At 44.6% G+C, this 21,004-nt stretch overlaps 1 protein-coding gene across 2 annotated transcripts in view; it reads left to right on the top strand.

The window, feature by feature from the left end:
- The first annotated feature begins 6,528 nt into the window (after positions 1 to 6,528).
- Positions 6,529 to 21,004, top strand: part of LOC112223485 (serine protease HTRA1B) — a 39,736-nt gene continuing 25,260 nt past the window's right edge. The window contains exons 1-2 of one of the 2 annotated variants that reach the window (XM_024386518.2): positions 6,529 to 7,205; positions 20,573 to 20,672. In XM_024386518.2, coding sequence (XP_024242286.1) covers positions 6,749 to 7,205; positions 20,573 to 20,672 — 557 coding nt within the window. In that variant the 5' untranslated portion in view covers positions 6,529 to 6,748. The remainder of the gene's footprint in view (positions 7,206 to 20,572; positions 20,673 to 21,004) is intronic. The other variant, XM_024386519.2, reaches the window with a different exon arrangement.

The following is a 21,004-nucleotide window of genomic DNA, read 5'->3' as shown; positions in this document are numbered from 1 at the left end:
GTTGGTGTGACTTTTTTGCTTCATGTTTGATTTGACTCAAGTCATGTAAATAGTGTAATTTTTGTGTTGGCTGTAGATTGACACTATGTACTGCTGAAGGAAATAACTACATGTCCTTATTTGATCAAATATTTGTATTGCATTCAATACAATGTCTGCTATGTTCTTTTGTAACCCCACATTTTCCAGCGTGTAACTAGATTGCATTTAGAGGTGTCACCAATTTACAGCGTCAACAGTTGCCATTTCAAGGCCTGGTAAGACCATAGGAAAGAACCCGGCAAAGCAGGGTTCTAGCGCCATCTATTGGCATTGTTTATAGGCATCTATGGTCAACTGAGATGGTTGATAGAGGTTTACTGTCAATTGGAATTATTTGTCTTATTAATACATCTTAACCTAATGTAGCAGACTTTTTAAAAAACGCCTGAGCGGCATCCCGACATCCGTTTTTTAGGAGAAACGGAAGTAAGGTTGAAAATACTGTATCCCTGAAAACCGGAAGAATCTGCTTTCTACCGACCCCATGGAGAGTGAATACATCTAAATATTTAGTAAATATCTCATTCACCACTGTTTGGTCTTCTGAACTACACACTGTGGTCTTAATGTGAATCCTATCGGTATGAACGATTACGGCGACATCATTACCCCTAAGGTTGCATCCAGAATGGCAGCCCATTCGCGGTGGCAGGTAGCCTAGTGGTTAGAGCGTTGGGCCAGTAACTGAAAGGTTGCTTGATCGAATCCCTGAGCTGACAAGGTGAAGATATGTTGTTCTTCCCCTGAACAAGGCAGTTAACCCACTGTTCCTAGACTGTCATTGTAAATAAGAATTTGTTCTCAACTGACTTCCCTAGTTAAATAAAAGTTCAATTTAAAAATAAAAAAATTCCCTATATATTTTGACAAGGGCCCATAGAGATCTGAGGGAAAGTCGTCCACAAAACTCTGCCTAAACCTGGAGATGGCCTGTCCCTCACACTGAGCAGTTGGCGAGAGCTGTCTGTTGTGACTGAGAGGCCCCTGGTTTCTCGTAGGAAAAACCAGCTGGAAAACATTGTGCCCTCGGAGCAGGCCAGGCATGACTCATGGTCACAATGTTATGATGCGTAGGTATAATGAAAGAAATCCTGCTCTGAAGCTCTTGTTTGGATTGGGAACAAAATGGCACTCCTCTTCTGCTCCCATTTGAGTCTCGTTAAACGAACATACTTCCAATAAAAACACAGAAATAACAAACTGCTTAAACATATTGGAACAGGTTTCCGAGAGTTTGGATGTTACTGGGAGGGAATGAGTTCAGCCAGTGCTTGTTGTTGCAGCAAATTAGATTCAGGACCTAACAATTGGAATCTGTCTCCATTGTTGAGTTCATGTTTGAATAACTCTGACTTTGATTCAAAGGGACATTCATAGTGCTTCATTAGATCTCGTAAGTTCACACTTAATGGGCTTGTATTGTCAGATAGTGTCACTCTAAAGAACACAAACTGGAAAGAAACCTCTGGGAAATCTATCTATATTGATGACTGCAGTGAATACAGTTGACCTTGGTCAGGACATGGGGAACTAGGGACCTAGACATGCAGGCTGGACACCACAGTGTAATGATGCTGCGAAGACCACAGGTCTCTGACCACTGATCCCAGGTCTGTTCTGCTGGCCCTTGGCTGTCAGGGTCAGTTGTACGCATCAGGTGTGTTCTGATCCCAGGGCCTGTGCCGGGAAGTGATGATGTCAGCAATGATGACATGGCCCCTAACGGAGGCCTCTAAGTGAGTTGAGGATAACATAAACAGCTGGAAGAACTCTGTAACCAAAGCAGAGCCTCCATGGTCCAACCCAGTGCCTATCAATGGCTGGGTCCAGCTCTAGATCATCCTCATTTTTCTGGGGTGCTGAGGCTTTCTCCACACTGGTTCTGGGTGCCTAATGGAGATCTCACTGAGGGAGTGGTTGGAGCCTAACATCTGCACAGCCAGAGAACACAGGAAGCTTCCCTCCCTCCCTCATCGATTCATCGCTGTGCCAGAATATGTTAAGTAACCACAGTTATTTGTGTGTGTGTGTGTGTGTGTGTGTGTGTGTGTGTGTGTGTGTGTGTGTGTGTGTGTGTGTGTGTGTGTGTGTGTGTGTGTGTGTGTGTGTGTGTGTGTGTGTGTGTGTGTGTGTGTGTGTGCGTGTGTGTGTGTGTGTTCCAATGTAATGGTGCAAAAGTGCAACTGAATATTATAGATATACTTCTACATCTTTTTCAGAAATATATGCATTAGACTGGTTCTGAGAAACTCTGTTATTAAATGTGTTATTATTATCATCATTATTATTAGACGTTTCCTGCTCAACCAATCACTGCTTTGCATGCCTGGCTTCCAGTTTCTTTTTTCACATCTCCCATGATTCAAATTAGGAGAAAGACACAAACAGCCCAAATCCCCCACCACCAAAATAATGTATAAAACAAAACAGAGTAGTTCAATTATCCTGAAATGGTAAACTCTCCACTCTGTCATTGCATTGCTGCAATTAACTTAATTCCCCCCACATGTATTATGTATTTCCTGCTGTAAAAATAATAAGCACTCCCAGATTAAATTGAAAGTTAACAATAAATGTTACAAGAGATGATGTAAGTTTGGCAACAATGTCAGGTAGTCTAGCGGGTGGGTAGTTAGCCTTGTGGGTAGTTAGCCTATCGGGTGGCAGGTAGCCTAGCAGGTGGCAGGTAGCCTAGCGGGTGGGTAGTTAGCCTAGCGAATGGGTAGTTAGACTAGCGGGGAGAAGGTAGCCTAGCGGGTGACAGGTAGCCTAGCGGGTGACAGGTAGCCTAGCGGGTAGCAGGTAGCCTAGCAGTTAAGAGCTTTGGGGTAGTAAACAAAAGGTCACTGGTTCGAATCCCAAAGCCAACTAAGTGAAAAATCTGTTTGTGCCCATGAGCAAGGCACTTAACCCTAATTGCTCTGGCTAAGAGCAACACAAACCTATAAACTTCCAACTGCACTGCTGTCTCCCTGTGCAACTTTAGACTCACTTCCATAAGAAATAACTACATTTGCTTCGTCAGCACTTGGTAGAAGCTTCTTAATCAATTTAATAGACCAGTAACACATCAGCACCTAATAAGATAAATGGTAGAGCTCAGCTGGATCTTTTGCCCACTAGTACGGTTCAGGATAAAGAACAATGTGTTCCCACAGAAAGATGGCTGTCTACAGCCAGCTGTGGTTAACCAACACCCCCAACCACTGCCAATATATTTTGGGGACAGGACAATGACGATTAGGAGTGTTGTGGTCAGATTTTAATCAAGTAAAGAACATTGTCTCTTGTGGCTAATGTGGCTTTCTTTGACATCCAGCACCTGGATGCAGTATTACTGTACATCTTTCTCCCTCAAACTGCTGGTGGTGGTTCTTGTTTCTCAGCTGTAATGGGGATGTACTGTAGCACTGGCAGCAGCATGGCATGCACCAGGAACGTGGAGGGTGAACAGGATATGTCCTGGACAAGGGTGGGGAACGAGATAACTGTTTTTGACACCACACTCCAAAAAGCAAGTTCTGCAGGCTCTAGTTTTGTCTAATCTTGATTATTGTCCAGTCGTGTGGTCCAGTGCTGCAAGGAAAGACCTAGTTAAGCTGCAGCTGGCCCAGAACAGAGCGGCACATTTAGCTCTTAATTGTAATCAGAGGGCTGAAATAAATAATATGCATGCCAGTGTCTCTTGGCTAAGAGTTGAGGAGAGACTGACTGCATCACTTCTTCTTTTTATAAGAAACATTGTGTTGAAAATCCTAAATTGTTTGCATAGTCAACTTACACACAGCTCTGACACACACACTTATCCCACCAGACATGCCACCAGGGGTCTTTTCATTGTCCCCAAATCCAGAAACAAATTCAAGAAAATGTACAGTATTTTTTAGAGTCCTTTTTGCATGGAACTTCCTTCTATCTCATATTGCTCAAATAAACAGCAAACCTGGTTTCAAAAAGCAGATAAAGCAACACCTCGCGGCACAATGCCTCTCCCCTATTTGACCTAGATAGTTTGTGGGTATGCATTGATAATATCAAATATTATGTAGGCTACGTGTGCCTTTTTAAAAATGTATGTAGTTCTGTCCTTGAGCTGTTCTTGTCTAATGATGTTCTGAATTATGTTTCATGTTTTGTGTGGACCTCAGGAAGAGTAGCTGCTGCTACTGGGGATCCTAGTAAAATACCAAATACTTCAAGTCAAAACCCTGTTTGTTCTGCTTGTGGTGTCTCGGCTGGCAGAAATATCATTATAAACTGGGTGGTTCGAGCCCTGAATGCTGATTGGCTGAAAACCGTGGTATATTGGCCATATACCACACCTCCTCTGGCCTTATTACTTAATTATAGAGCATTGCAATTTAACCATGCTGAAATGACCTCCCCCTGGCTGATATAAGACATTCATAGTGTCTTGTCCCTCCAATGAACACAAACGTTCTTACTGATCAACATCCACAGTATTACATAAGCTACAGTAAAGTAATGTTTCTGCTGGTGGAGGTCAAAACCACAAATAGAGCAGAGCTGTGCTGATGGGAATGGGTTGAGACTCATTCGTTTTGTGGGCCATTTGGAGTGTGTCTATGTGTTGATGATGGGGCTGTGAAAGGCGAGCGGGTGTGACTCATACGTGCTGGAACAGCCAGGTTCGGAAGACATGGATGAGGGGATGGAGAGGGGGATAGAGAGGAGTGGAGGGGAGGATGTTTCCCGGAGCTCTGTTTGACTCCCCTCCAGCATCACTCACATCGTAAACTGTGATGAGATGTCGAGGGTCCCATAAACGATCCCTGAACATGCCAGTGGGTCAGAATCACTTTTCTCAGACCAGCAGCACTGTGTGAGTTCTCTTAAACTAGGCCCTTAAGGACACTCCGATTCAGTCAACTCTGACACTCGTTGATGTTAGTTGTTTTCTGCAGTGGCATCCTCGAGAATCTAATTGTGATTATACTTAACAATGTCCTGTCATAATCTGTCAGATTAGATTTATAACAAAATGATAATTCATATTTTTCAATTTAGTTATTCAGATCCTACAAGTGATCAACACAGCTTCCCAAACACTCCCAACGCTCTCACCCCCAGTGGCGATGAGAAAAGTGAAGAGTGGGCGGTTTCTCCAGCATAACTGCCTGGGATTTAGTGTTACATTCACTGTAGCTGTCGACACTTAAAACAACATGAGCAAGCTCTTGTTGTTCCTGTTGTTACTGTTGTTCCTGTTGTTCCTGTTGCCTTGGGGCAGCAGGTAGCCTAGTGGTTAGAGCGTTGGGCCAGTAACCAAAAGCGTTCTAGATCGAATCACTGAGCTAAAAATCAGTTGTTCTGCCCCTGAACAAGGCTGTTTCTAGGCTGTCATTGTAAATAAGAATTTGTTCTTAACTGACTTGTCTAGTTAATTAAAGGTTAAACAACAAAAAAAGGCCTCAGTCATGGCTAGAAAGAATACAGCTTTTGTCAAAAGTTGAAACATTTTAGCTAACCATAACCCTTTTCCTAACCTTAACCTAATTCTCCTAACGTGCTACCATAATTATCCTAACCTGCAGCGTAAATTCTTCTAACCTGCTACCTAAATTGTAATCTGACAAAAGCTGTATCCCATTTAGTCGCAATGAGAGTGGTAATGGCAACGAACACAAAACCAGCGTTAGGCTAACAGCACTCTTGGAAATTATGCATTGTGGGAGAGAAACTCTTCAAAGACCATTACAAGCATCTGTCGTTTAAAGTGCATTAGGATTAGAGGGTATTCGATCAATCCATTACAAACAGCACATGGAAGTGATTTATGTGATTTATTCGCTTTTGGATTCCAGTACGATGCCATGGAATGGATGAGCATTCCAGAATACTGACGTAGACATTAGGGTTCTCAGAATCATGCACTAACATTAACGGACATAACATACTATAGGCGTTTGCCTGGCCCTTACCAGACCATCAACAAATCAAGGACTGCAACCCCAAATCTTTAAACTGAACTATGATAACCTTTGCTTTCACTTCATCACTTTCCCGGCTGTAAATTCAACTGCTGAGGATTCTATCATTTAAAAAAAAACTGCACCAAGCATATATATTGGCTTTTGTTTTACGTAACCAGATTGTTGAACATTGATAGTAAGGCAAAGGAAAAATCAATTATCAAAGAGCATGCAATTGCTTTGGGCATCTTTGAATTTCCACAACAATAATTAGGTCAAGTCCAGTGCAGTAATTAAATCTATACAACTCAGTTATATGCTGTGGAAATGAATGGGTAGGCGATGCTACTATAAGAGCAAAAGTGTATTGCCATTGTTTCTTTGAACAACTGAATGAAGCAATGTATGATCAGTTTGAAATGAACTCAGGGTACATTCTGATGCTCTGACATAGCCTCAGTAACAGGGCGGGTGGAGGAGGCATATGTACTGAACCCTCTGCACGTCAGTAGAGCCCACCCATCGCCTGTCTTGTTTATATTGCTACAACGTGTTGTCTTTATAAACTCTGCAACATCACAGAGGGAGTTACAGTAGGTGTTGTTGTCTGACAGCAGTAGACTAACGAAGCACAGTTTAGTGAAAAGCGACTGACATTTATTTTCACATTTATGCATCGTTTATTATTTATGCAGATAAAACATTTTTGTAGAAACGTTTGAAAATTCGTTTTTTGACAACATTGCATTTTTTTTTCAAGTTAATATTTAACAATGTTTTGGTCGGTCATCTGCGCAACTTTTCTCCTTGCTCCTTTAGTTTGCGAGGCAAGAACCAAGCGATATGTTATCGGCTGTCCAGATAGATGTGACAAATCTCTATGTCCCCCGATCCCTGCGGACTGCATGGCCGGCGACATACTTGACCAATGCGACTGTTGTCCGGTCTGTGCGTCCGAAGAGGGTGAGGCATGCGGCGGCACAGGGAGATTAGGGGACCCGGAGTGCGGAGAGGGCATGGAATGCTCGATAACGGACGGAATTGGGGTGTCCGCCACAGTGAGGCGTCGGGGCAAAAGCGGTGTGTGCGTCTGCAAAGGTTCGGACCCGGTGTGCGGCAGCGACGGGGTGTCCTACCAAAACATCTGCGAACTGAAGAGAGTGAGTAATCGGGCTCTGAAGCTGCAGCAGCCACCGGTCATCTTCATACAGAGAGGAACCTGTGGCAAAGGTATTGGAATTCAACACAATGTATAACAAATTACTGGTTGTCTTGATAAAAGCCACAGCAAGTGCAATATTGTGCGTAAAACCATAATGCATAAAAGGTCCAAGAAAGACCAAATATAAATAATATTATCCATTGAATTGGTCTGCGTTGAAATGTCATAATTGCTTGCTCATTAAAACATCCCATCTCCCGAAATAACATGTTACCGAGTTCAACTGGATCTGTCTTAACTGTAGCCTAGCACAGTGGTAGAGCCAGTATGTGCCAAGATGTATAACAATCACACCCGACACATTTACCAGTAGCCTACGGTTAAACCAGATAGAGATTTTGTGTCGTACATGTTTTTCACAAGGAGATACCATATCTAACAAATATCTTAATTTGTTGGTTAATAACACATTTTACTTGCAATTTGATTGACATTTCAATGGTGTGCCTTCGTGGCTGTTTGGGTTTTCTTCCCTGTCCATGGTATTTTGACTAATTAACCAGTAGGGCTTCACATGCCGACCTGGACGTAGTAAACATACACCTGGGACACTCTAATTAGTATGATATGTTACATTTCGTATAGTATGTATTAATATGTGGATGTCCATTATCCATGTCGTATGATATGTTACGAATTGCAATTCTTACAATATGTTACACATTTGCAAAATATATGATATGTTGCTAATTCTAATTTGTTGTAGCTAACGTCATCTATCTATTGGTTAACGGTAACTAGGTTAGGGGTTGAGGTTAGCAATTAGGTTAAGGGTTAGCCAACATGCTAGTTGCAAAGTAGTAAGTAGTTGCAAAGTAGCTCAAATTGTCCTGACGAGATTTGAACACGGAACCCTTGGGATGCAAGACGTTTACGTTACACGCCTACCCATCCACCCCAACCTACTGCCATACTTTAGTTTTTGCGTGAAGTAACTTTCTGTCTTAACTAACTATTGACCCGGGGTGAAAATCTGTTGAAATCTAACAAGGCTTTCTTGGGAACTTGGTGTATGCAGTGTAAATAAATACTGTCTTTCTGCTTCTGGGATGTGTATAGTTGTGATGCTTGGCCTCAAGGTACACATTGAAAACACACACACACACACACACACACACACACACACACACACACACACACACACACACACACACACACACACACACACACAGCTATGAACACACCTGGATCATTCTGTGCCAGCCAGCTTTCTGCTACAGTAAACTCTTGGAAATAAGGTGGTTCTATCTAGAACCAAAAAGGGTTCCATCGGCGGTTCCTATAGGAGAACCCATTGAATAACCCCTTTTGGTTCCAGGTAGAACCCTAGCGAGTATCCAACTCCTGCTACCCACTCATCACTCCCTCATTCTTCTCCTCCCTCTCCCAACTTTTGAACACAAAACTCCTTTCCAGATTTTGGGACTCTGTTTAGCACCTTCAGGTCAGAGGACTGGCTTACCTTGATACCTCAAAAAAGAGCTGTTTCACTCAATAACTGAGGACAGGATCGCTCAGCCAAGCCAAAGATATGGTAGAACTCTGTCATAAAGCCATTACATGAGCTGCTCACACCTATGATATCATGGCATCTGGACCTCGTGCAGTCAGTCGATAGTATAACTTCTAAACAGATCAAGCTCTAGGTCAAATTCGACAGTCACTGAGCCATGTTTCTTCATGAGGTGACTTGTTCCATATATACTGTATATGTGTGATTGACAGGCATGGATAAAAAATCAACTAAACTCTGTCAGTAGAAAGTGAATGGAATGGTGTCTTAATACCTTTTGAATGGAAAGAAGTGTCAATGAAATCTCTAACAATAAGATGTTTTGTTGCTGGAGAGGTTCAAATCAAATTTGAGACATGTTTAGTTAATTGGTAGCTAAGTTAGTTAATACTATGTTAATACCTGTTTATTTATTTGCTCTTGATGATGCTCAGCTCTCTGTATGAGTGACATGATGGAGAGTGCTGTGACGAACTGCTCCACAGCTGACCGTGACAGACAGTGACAGAGCACAAGCTGTTCCAGACGACTGTGTGATCTCACTCTCTGTAGCCGATGTGAGTAAGACCTTTAAACAGGTTAATATAAGACCTTTGAACAGGTTAACATTCGCAAGGCCACAGAGCCAGGTGGATTACCAGGATGTGTACTCAGAGCATGCGCTGATAAGCGGGCAAGTGTCTTCACTGACATTTTCAACCTCTCCCTGACCTAGTCTGTAACACCTACATGTTTCAAGCAGACCACCATATTCCCAGTGCCCAAGAACGCCACAGTAACCTGTCTAAATGACTATCACCTCGTAGCCCTTGCATCTGTAGCCATGAAATGCTTTGAAAGACTGGTCATGGCTCACATCAACACCATCATCCCAGACACCCTGGACCCACTCCAATTCACATACCGCCCCAACAGATCCACAGATGACGCAATCTCTATTGCACTCCACACTGTCCTCTCCAACCTGGACAAGAGGAACACCTACTTGAGAATGCTGTTCATTGACTACAGCTCAGAGTTCAACACCATAGTGCCCACCACTAAGCTCAGGACCCTGGGACTGAACACAACTTCCTCTGCAATTGGATCCTGGACTTCCTGACGGGTCGCCACCAGGTGGTGAGGGTAGACAAGAAAACATCCGCCACACTGACCCACAACACGGGGGCCCCTCAGGAGTGTGTGCTTAGTCCCCTCCTGTACTCCCTGTTCACCCACGTTTGTGTGGCCGCGCACGACTCCAACACCATTTGCTGATGACACGATAGTAGGCCTGATCACCGACTACGATAAGACAGCGTACAGGGAGAAGGCCTGAGACTGGGCGGTGTGCTACCAGGACAACTTCTCCCTCAACGTTAGCAAGACAAAGCAACTGATCGTGGAGTACAGGAAATGGAGGGCCGAGCATGCCCCCATCCATATCAACAGGGCTCGGTGTTCCTCGGTGTCACTAAGGAATTAACATGATCCACACACACCAACGCCTCTTTCCCCTCAGGAGGCTGAAAATATTTGGCGTTGTCCCTCAGATCCTCAACTACTGCACAATTGAGTGCATCTTGACTGGCTGCATCACCGCCTGGTATGGCAACTGATTAGCATCCGACCACAAGGTGGTATGGAGGGTAGTCCATACGGCCCAGTACATCATTGGGGCCAAGCTTCCTGCCATCCAGGACCTCTATACCAGAGCACCGTCTAGGTCCAAAAGGCTCCATAACAGCTTCTACCCCCAAGCCATAAGACTGCTGAACAATTAACCAAATGGCTGCCCGGACTATCTGCATTGACCCCTCCCTTTGCACTAACTATTCTGACTCATCGCATAATCTGCTGCTACTGCTTATTATCTATCTTGTTGCCTAGTCACTTTATTCATACCTGTATGTAATTATCTACCTCAATCACCTCGTGCCCCTGCACATAGACTCGGTACTGGTATCCTCGTGTATATAGCCGAGTTATCATTACTCTCTCCTTGTGTTATGATCTTTCTATTATGTTAAAGATCTTCTCTCTGTATTGTTGAAATGCCTGTAAGTCAGCATTTCACTGTTAGTCTACACCTGTTGTTTACATGATTGGATTTGACCATCGCTCAGACACATGCAAACATTGCTTTAAGCTTGTTTTTTTCCATACCCTTTCAAATGTAAGGAGCTCACAACAGGTTAAACATTAGTTTAGTGGTGAGCACGGCAGCCAAGGTGCACAAACACACTCACATAAACTCACTTGAAGTCTGGGGTTGAGCTTTGGCAACGTCAAGACGTCCAACATAATATTGGATGAGACGGAGTCAAGAGTGTGTGTGTGTGTGTGTGTGTGTGTGTGTGTGTGTGTGTGTGTGTGTGTGTGTGTGTGTGTGTGTGTGTGTGTGTGCATGGAAGAACTCCTCCAACATGTCCACAGCACCATGGGAATAACAGTGGATGCTTGATTAAAATACCCATGGGCAAACATGGACACTCTTGTCAGATGAGCGGGGAGGGTGGGTGGTTGACAGACATTGTTGCTAAGACCAGGGCACTAGCCCACCAGAGGTTGTCATCTATTCTGAAACGTGTTAGCCTGGTCTAAATCCTCAAGTATTTAAAATGTTTTTTATTTATTTATTTTTATTTCACCTTTATTTAACCAGGTAGGCTAGTTGAGAACAAGTTCTCATTTGCAACTGCGACCTGGCCAAGATAAAGCATAGCAATTCGACACATACAACAACACAGAGTTACACATGGAATAAACAAAACATAGTCAATAATATAGTAGAACAAAAGAAAACAAAAAGTCTATATACAGTGAGTGCAAATGAGGCAAGATAAGGGAGTTAAGGCAATAAATAGGCCATGGTGGCGAAGTAATTACAATATAGCAATTAAACACTGGAATGGTAGATGTGCAGAAGATGAATGTGCAAGTAGAGATACTGGGGTGCAAAGGAGCAAGATAAATACATAAATAAATAAATACAGTATGGGGATGAGGTAGGTAGATAGATAGATGGGCTGTTTACAGATGGGCTATGTACAGGTGCAGTGATCTATGAGCTGCTCTGACAGCTGGTGGTTAAAGCTAGTGAGGGAGATATGAGTCTCTAGCTTCAGAGATTTTTGCAGTTTGTTCCAGTCATTGGCAGCAGAGAACTGGAAGGAAAGACGACCAAAGGAGGAATTGGCTGGGGGTGACTAGTGAGATATACCTGCTGGAACGCGTGCTACGAGTGGGTGCTGCTATGGTGACCAGTGAGCTGAGATAAGGCGGGACTTTACCTAGCAGAGACTTGTAGATAACCTGTAGCCAGTGGGTTTGGCGACGAGTATGAAGCGAGGACCAACCAACGAGAGCGTACAGGTCGCAATGGTGGGTAGTGTATGGGGCTTTGGTGACAAAATGGATGGCACTGGGATATGGACTCACAGATTCTGCAAGAAACCCCTCAATCATGCAAAACTGTTGCTGTAGTCAAATAAAGAAGAACCTAACGAGGAAGATCTATTCCACACAGTTGTCTTTGACCATGTTTACAGTATTAAGACATAACACTTCCTGCCAGCCTCTGTGTCTCTCTCTTTATGTACTCACTTCAGATTGTGAGAGGGGCCAAAGCAGCCTGACAGCCAGTCAAGCCAAGCACCCCTTGTCAAATAGCTGATGGACTCATCAGGAAACCATCAGTGGGTAAGAATAGACAGACAGGCCATGGCATGCCCCATAATCAGGACTTCCACTTGGCAGAGAAACGCACATCTGTAAGGTTAGAGGGCTATTATTTTCTCGCTCCACGTGATACCATTTCAATTGGGGTGTGTGTTTGTTTGTGTGTGCATCTGTGTGTGCCTGTATCTGTTCGATCATGCTATAGGCTTTCAGTGCACAAAATAGCTGGTGTGACTGATAGTGATTAAGAAAGATAGTGTCCTCAATTTTACAACTGATCTTTTGACCTTTTATCAAAGCTGAGGTATTTGTATGTGATTTGATTGAAAGCCATTTCACATGGCGTGCCTGAGTGCATGTCTCTGTGTGCAGGTCAGGTCGAGAGAACTCTCTCCTCTCTCTTACTCTTTTCGGCAACATGATGAAAGAATTATTACAGAGAAGTTGACTAGTCATGATGGTGGAGGCTGGATCTGGAGACATATAGCCTGCTATGGCTCAAGCACATACCACAATCCACTTCTCTGGGTGGTTTGAGGTCAGTGAAAGTCCTTATAGCCTTAGATAATATTAATGAAACAAACACAGACTAGGCTGTCATGACCTGTTGGATTGATGTTGCCAGAATCTAATATGCCAATGTATACCGAACAAAAATATAAATGCAACATGTAAAGTGTTGGTCCCATGTTGGTCCCAAATAAAATATCCCAGACATTTTCCATACACACAAAAACCTTATTTAGCAACAATTATTTGTACAAATTTGTTTTACATCCCTGTTAGTGAGCATTTCTCCTTCGCCAAGATAATCCATCCACCTGACAGGTGTGGCGTATCAAGAAGCTGATTTAACAGCATGATCATTACACAGGTGCAACCTTGTGCTGGGCACAATAAAAGGCCACTCTAAAATTGTCACACAACACAATGCCACAGATGTCTCAAGTTTTGAGGGAGCATGCAATTGGCATGCTGACTGCAGGAATGTCCACCAGTACTTGTGCCAGAGAATATAATGTTAATTTCTATACCATAAGCCAAGGCACATACTGTACATCAGCTGTATGTGACCAGGCGAAAAAACCTTTCCAAGCCAAACCATACCATAACCTCTACACACAGCCTACATCATTGTCACCATATTAGCTAAAGTAACATCATAGTCAGCATAGCTAATAGAACTACAATCGTGCAGTAACGTTAGTGAACAGTCAGTAAGCAGTTACCCCGGCGGGCCCCCGGGACAATACATTTGTCAAACCAAAAGCTTACCTTGACTTGGAAGAGTTTCAGTGTTGTGTTGGAAAGTCATAGCCAGCTAGTTAACATAGCATCCCTCTGTTTGAGAAGGGTGTTTCAGTAGGCTACACTAGCTAGCTGCATTTTCTAGCTAAGTAAGTGAATATGAAAGTGAAAAAAATATGACAATCTCTCTCGCTCTCTATTTCTCTCTTGCTACTCTTTCATTTTGGAAGTAATTAATTTCTTCAAAACTGTTCAACTACTGTATTTCTTTCTCATTGTACATGCATGTATGTACTGCAGTGCTAGATAGCTGTAGTGTAAGCTTTCAGTACTAGATTAATTCTCTGATCCTTTGATTGATTGGACAACATTGCAGTTCATGCTGCAAGAGCTCTGATAGGTTGGAGGACGTCCTCCGGAAGTTCTCATAATTACTGTGTAAGTCTATGGAAGGGGGTGAGAACCATGAGCCTCCTAGGTTTTGTATTGAAGTCAATGTACCCAGAGGAGGAAGGAAGCTAGCTGACCTCCGGCTACACCATGGTGCTACCCTACAGAGTGCTGTTGAGGCTACTGTAGACCTTCTTTACGAAATAGTGTGTCTTAATAAATTATTTGGTGACATGAATATATTTAGTATAGTTTTATCTAAAAATGATAACTTTTTAGATGTTTTACCATTTTTATTTGTATGAAATTCACTGGGGAGGATAGTCCTCCCCTTCCTCCTCTGAGGAGCCTCCACAGGTCTCATTGTGAATGTCCATGATGTTGTGGTTGGGGTGATTGGGAGTGCTCAGCCCAGTTCAGCAGCCCTTCTGCAGTGCATTATTGTTGGAATGTAAGATAAAAGGGGGAGACACCAGTTATTGTTTTGCCTATCATAGGTTGTGTGAGACCAAACCACACAACCTATATGAACTCTTTTGTCAGTTTGCGAGGTGGTTTGGAAAGATGCTATTTATTAGAGGGGGAGATGGAGGATAGGCCTAGGGATATTATTTGACTGGGCCGACACAGACCCAAAGGGAGGAGGGGAAGGCGTAATTGCACATGTTTTGCACGCACTGCAGCTGTTCCGTAACCAAAGGTTGCGCAAGTAAAAATCAAGTGTTATGGTTATAAAACTTCAGATTTGTGTAACTTCCTGAGTTTTATAAGCTCAGTGAGGAGATCAGAAGATCTTCAGCTGGACTGACCATGCAGTACAATACGGAGCCTCAAAGCAGATGTTCCAATTTCCCTTTTTTAGATTCAGCTGAGTTCTGTCCCTCGCACTACCGATCTGGATGTTATCAATAGAGAATATGCTTATGTTTATACAGTATAGTGATGATAGGAGGTCCCCTGCGCTCTTTAAAGTTCCTTTATAAGAGTATAGTGTAGAGCAGCGGTTCCCAAACTTTTTATTTACCGCTTCAAACATTCAACCTCCAACATTCAACCTCCAGCTGCGTACCAGGGTCAGCGCACTCTCAAATGTTGTTTTTTTGCATTGTAAACCTGCCACACACACACTATATTATACATTTATTAAACATAAGAATGAGTGAGTTTTTGTCACAACCCGGCTTGTGGGAAGTGACAAAGAGCTCTTATTGGACCAGGGCACAAATAATAATAGAACAACAGTCAATCATTTTGGTCTTTATTTAACCATCTTACATATAAAACCTTATTTGTTAATTGAAAACGGTGAATAACTCACCACAGGTTAATGAGAAGGGTGTGCTTGAAAGGATGCACATAACTCTGCAATGTTGGGTTGTGTTGGAGAGATTCTCAGTCTTAAATCATTTTACACACACAGTGTGCCTGTATTTAATTTTCATGCTACTGAGGGCCGAGAATCCACTCTCACATAGGTATGTGGTTGCAAAGGGCATCAGTGTCTTAACAGCGTGATTTGCCAAGGCAGGATACTCTGAGCATAGCCCAATCCAGAAATCTGGCAGTGGCTTCTGATTCAATTCAATTTTCACAGAACCACTTGTTTCAATTTGGATGAGGCTCTCTTGTTCAGATATCGGTAAGTGGACTGGAGGCAGGGCATGAAAGGGATAACGAATCCAGTTGTTTGTGTCGTGCATTTCAGGAAAGTACCTGCATAATTGTGCACCCAACTCACTCAGGTGCTTCTCTATATCACATTTGACATTGTTCGTAAGCTTGAGTTCATTTCCACATAAAACAAATCATACAATTATGGAAAGACCTGTGTGTTGTTCTTGTTAATGCAGACAGAGAAGAGCTTCAACTTCTTAATCATAGCCTCAATTTTGTCCCGCACATTGAATATAGTTGCAGAGACTCCCTATAATCCTAGATTCAGATCATTCAGGCAAGAAAAAAACATCACCCAGGTAGGCCAGTTGTGTGAGAAATTCGTCATCATGCAAGCGGTCAGACAAGTGAAAATGATGGTCAGTAAAGAAAACTTTAAGCTCGTCTCTCAATTTAAAAAAACATGTCAATACTTTGCCCCTTGAAAACCAGCGCTGTTGTAAACGCGTTACATGCTCGCTGCCCATATCATTGCATAGTGCAGAAAATACACAAGAGTTCAGGGGCCTTGCTTTAACTTCTTATGGCTGGGGGGCAGTATTGAGTAGCTTGGATTAATAAGTAGCCCAAAGTAAACGGCCTGCTCCTTAGTCTCAGTTGCTAATATATGCATATTATTATTACTATTGGATAGAAAACACTCTAAAGTTTCTAAAACTGTTTGAATGATGTCTGTGAGTATAACAGAACGCATATGGCAGGCAAAATCCTGAGGAGAAATCAAAACAGGAAGTGAGAAATCTGAGCTTGGTATGTATTCACCACAGTTCCCAATGAAATCCCCTTGAGACATTAATGATGTTGCACTTCCTAGGGGTTCCACTAGATGTCAACCATCTATAGAAATTTGAATGAGACTTCTACTGTGTTGTGGGACTGAAGGAGAGCAGAATCTATCAGGTGACTGGCAGTCAGCCATTTTCTGATCACGCGCATTCCCACTTGCATTCCATTGCTCATCAAGACACAAAGGAATACCCTGGTTGGAACTTTATTGAAGCTATATGTTAAAAACATCCTAATGATTGATTCTGTACTGTCACGGATTTCCTCCTCTTCATCTGAAGAGGAGAGGCGAAACGGATCAGAGGACCAATATGCGGCGTGGTAAGTGTCCATGGTAAATCTTTAATCAAGAAAGTACTGACACTGCATACAAAACAATAAACAAATGACGACCGTGAAGCTACAACATAGACAATCACCCACAAACAAACAGTGCAACCCAGGCTACCTAAGTATGATTCTCAATCAGAGACAACTAATGACACCTGCCTCTGATTGAGAACCATACTAGGCCGAAACATAGAAATGCCCCAAAACATAGAAAAACAAACATAGACTGCCCACCCAACTCACGCCCTGACCAACTAAATAAATACAAAACAAAGGAAATAAAGGTCAGAACGTGACAGTACCCCCCCCCAAAGGTGCGGACTCCGGCCGCAAAACCTTGACCTATAGGGGAGGGTCTGGTAGGCGTCTGTCCGCGGTGGCGGCTCTGGCGCAGGACGCGGACCCCACTTCACCATTGTCTTAGTCCGCCTTATTGTCCGCCTCCGTGGCTTTCTCACCATGGCCACCCCTCTCAATGACCCCACTGGACAGAGGGGCAGAAGCTCTGGACAGAGGGGCAGAAGCTCTGGACAGAGGGGCAGAAGCTCTGGACAGAGGGGCAGAAGCTCTGGACAGAGGGGCAGGGGCTCTGGCGCCTCTGGGCTGACGGGCTCTGGCGCCTCAGACTCCGGCAGCGGCGCCGGACAGGCGGGAGGCTCCGGCAGCAGCGCCGGACAGGCGGGAGGCTCCGGCAGCAGCGCCGGACAGGCGGGAGGCTCCGGCAGCAGCGCCGGACAGGCGGGAGGCTTCGGCAGCAGCGCCGGACAGGCGGGAGGCTCCGGACAGGCGGGAGGCTCCGGACAGGCGGGAGGCTCCGGCAGCGGCGCCGGACAGGCGGGAGACTCCGGCAGCGGCGCCGGACAGGCGGGAGACTCCGGCAGCGGCGCCGGACAGGCGGGAGACTCCGGCAGCGGCGCCGGACAGGCGGGAGACTCCGGCAGCGGCGCCGGACAGGCGGGAGGCTCCGGCAGCGGCGCCGGACAGGCGGGAGGCTCCGGCAGCGGCGCCGGACAGGCGGGAGACTCCGGCAGCGGCGCCGGACAGGCGGGAGACTCCGGCAGCAGCGCCGGACAGGCGGGAGACTCCGGCAGCAGCGCCGGACAGGCGGGAGACTCCGGCAGCGGCGCCGGAAAGGCGGGAGACTCCGGCAGCGGCGCCGGACAGACAGGACCACCTGCAGGGAGGAGACAGAGAGACAGCCTGGTGCGTGGGGCTGCCACAGGAACCACCAGGCTGGGGAGACCCTCAGGAGGCTTGGTGTTAGGAGGCACCTGAAGGACCGGGCTGTGGGGAGCACTGGAGCTCTGGTGCGCAACCTTGGCACCACTTCCCCAGGCTGGACAACTACTCTAGCCCGGACCCTCCAGAGTACAGGCACAGGTTGAACCGGGCTGTGGGTAAGCATGGGAGATCTAGTGCTTACTACACGCACCTCTCCCTTAGGCTCCACTCCCACATTGGCCCGACACGAGCGGAGCGCAGGCAGAGGACGCACTGCACCCTCCCAGCGCCCGGAGACACAGCACGCAGAGCCGGCGCAGGATAACCTGGACCAAAACTGCGTACCGGCGACCAGACCCGCTGAGCAGGCACCATACGCCCTGGCTCGATGCCCACACTCGCATGGCACTTTCGGGGGCTGCCCTATAGCGCACCGGGCTATGGGCACGCACTGGCGACACCGTGCGCTTAACCGCATAACACGGTGCCTGACCAGTAATGCGCTGCTTATAATAAGCACGAGGAGTGAGCTCAGGTCTGCTACCTGGCTTAGTACCACACCTCGTCTGCCCCCCCAAAAATTTTTTGGGGCTGCCTCTCGTACCTGTCGCACTGCTGTGCTGCCTCCTCATATCGCCGCCGCTCAGCTTTCGCTGCCTCCAGCTCTGATTTCGGACGGCGATGTTTCCCAGCCTGTGCCCAGGGTCCCTCTCCGTTCAGTATCTCCTCCCATGTCCAGGAGTCCTGTGATGCTGGCCGCTGTTGTTGCTGCTGCTGCTGCTGTCGTCGCTGCTGTTTACCACGCCGCTTGGTCCGAGTTGGGTGGGTGATTCTGTCACGGATTTCCTCCTCTTCATCTGAAGAGGAGAGGCGAAACGGATCAGAGGACCAATATGCGGCGTGGTAAGTGTCCATGGTAAATCTTTAATCAAGAAAGTACTGACACTGCATACAAAACAATAAACAAATGACGACCGTGAAGCTACAACATAGACAATCACCCACAAACAAACAGTGCAACCCAGGCTACCTAAGTATGATTCTCAATCAGAGACAACTAATGACACCTGCCTCTGATTGAGAACCATACTAGGCCGAAACATAGAAATGCCCCAAAACATAGAAAAACAAACATAGACTGCCCACCCAACTCACGCCCTGACCAACTAAATAAATACAAAACAAAGGAAATAAAGGTCAGAACGTGACATGTACTTAGTTTGAAATGTTTCTTCGACCTGTATTCTAATCTTTTTGAGTTTTTGTCGGACGTAACGCTGACCAGAATGAGCGTTTGGATATTTATACCAAACGCGCTAACAAACGGAGGTATTTGGACATAAATATCGGACATTATCGAACAAAACAAAAATGTATTGTGGACCTGGGATTCCTGGAGTGCTTTCTGATGAAGATCATTAAAGGTAAGAGAATATTTATCATATCATTTCTTGTTTATGTTGACGCCAACATGGTGGCTATTGTGACTATTTCTTCTGAGAGCCGTCTCAGATTATTGCATGGTTTGCTTATTCCATAAAGTCTTTTTGAAATCAGACACAGTGGTTGCATTAAGGAGGCTGGGAAAATGGCTGTTTTCATTGTGGTTTGGTGGTCACCTAACATAATCGTTTGTGGTGCTTTTGCCGTAAAGCCTATTTGAAATCGGACACTGTGGTGGGATTAACAACAATACTACCTTTAAAACGGTATATGATACATGTATGTTTGAGGACTTTTCATTTTGCGATTTTTGATGTTTTGAATTTGGCGCCCTGCACTTTCACTGGCTGTTGTCATATCATCCCGTTAACGGGATTGCAGCCATAAGAAGTGCTTTAACAAAGTGAACCATTTTCACTGTAGTGTCCAAAACGTCTTTCAAGCTGCCAGGCATTCCCTTGGCAGCAAGAGCCTCTCCGTGGATGCTGCAGTGTACCCAAATGGCGTCGGGAGCAACTGCTTGCACGCGCGTTACCACTCCACTGTGTCTCCCTGTCATGGCTTTTGCGCCATCATTACAGATACCAACATGAGCAGCAGCTATGTTTGGCTACATACTGACCCTTAGTGGAATTCTCGCGAGAGAGTAATGGTTAATATGATTGGATGTTAATTATTTGACTAGGCTACCTGTATTTGACATTGTGTTGTTATTTCGCTGAATGCAGATGGTTTAATTCTATTTTTGGCAGTGAAACAAGGCTACTCAGGCGAGAAAAAAACTCACCCAAATGTATAGCCGAAAATAGTTCGAAAATATAATTGGACCTCATTGCGCGCATCCCTGGGAGTTTGGGAATACCTTGTGTAGACTTTACAGAGTGTAGTATATATATACTACAGAGCTTCCATATATATATATATATATATATATATATATATATACATGCACAGTATAGTGCTTAGACTTTGAGCAAACATTTTATACAGATAGATATGCCCACTGTTCCAGTCCAAGCCAAAATAATCCTTTTCCTACCCAGAAGTATTTGGAAATATTTCGGGGCTTGTGGCAAATATATAATCCTGTATGTGTTTGATATTTTCCAGGCCAGGAGAATCCAGACAGTCTGCGCCACAGATACAACTTTATTGCTGATGTGGTTGAGAAGATTGCTCCTGCTGTGGTTCATATTGAACTCTACCGCAAGTAAGAACCTCTCTTCTCTGCATCACATTCACACACATGCCCACACACACACACAAACACACACACACACACCAACACACAGAAACATCGAACATGAAAAAATACTATAGTGTATACTGTAATATTTACTGTAGTATACTGTAGTATTTCCAGTTTACTATAGTATACATACTGTAGTAAAAAGGAGCAGTATATACTGTAGTATTTACTGTAGTGTTTTTGCAGACAGTTATTTACTGTAGTGTTTACTGTAGTCTTTTTGGGGACATTACTGTACTGTTTACGAAAGTGGTTTTGTTTTATTATCTTTGACATAGAAGTGTGGTCTTTCT

Source organism: Oncorhynchus tshawytscha, linkage group LG24 (genome assembly GCF_018296145.1).
Source record: "Oncorhynchus tshawytscha isolate Ot180627B linkage group LG24, Otsh_v2.0, whole genome shotgun sequence".
NCBI lineage: Eukaryota > Metazoa > Chordata > Actinopteri > Salmoniformes > Salmonidae > Oncorhynchus > Oncorhynchus tshawytscha.
Note: the sequence above shows the minus strand (reverse complement) of the source record. Positions and strands in the feature narration are given on the sequence as shown.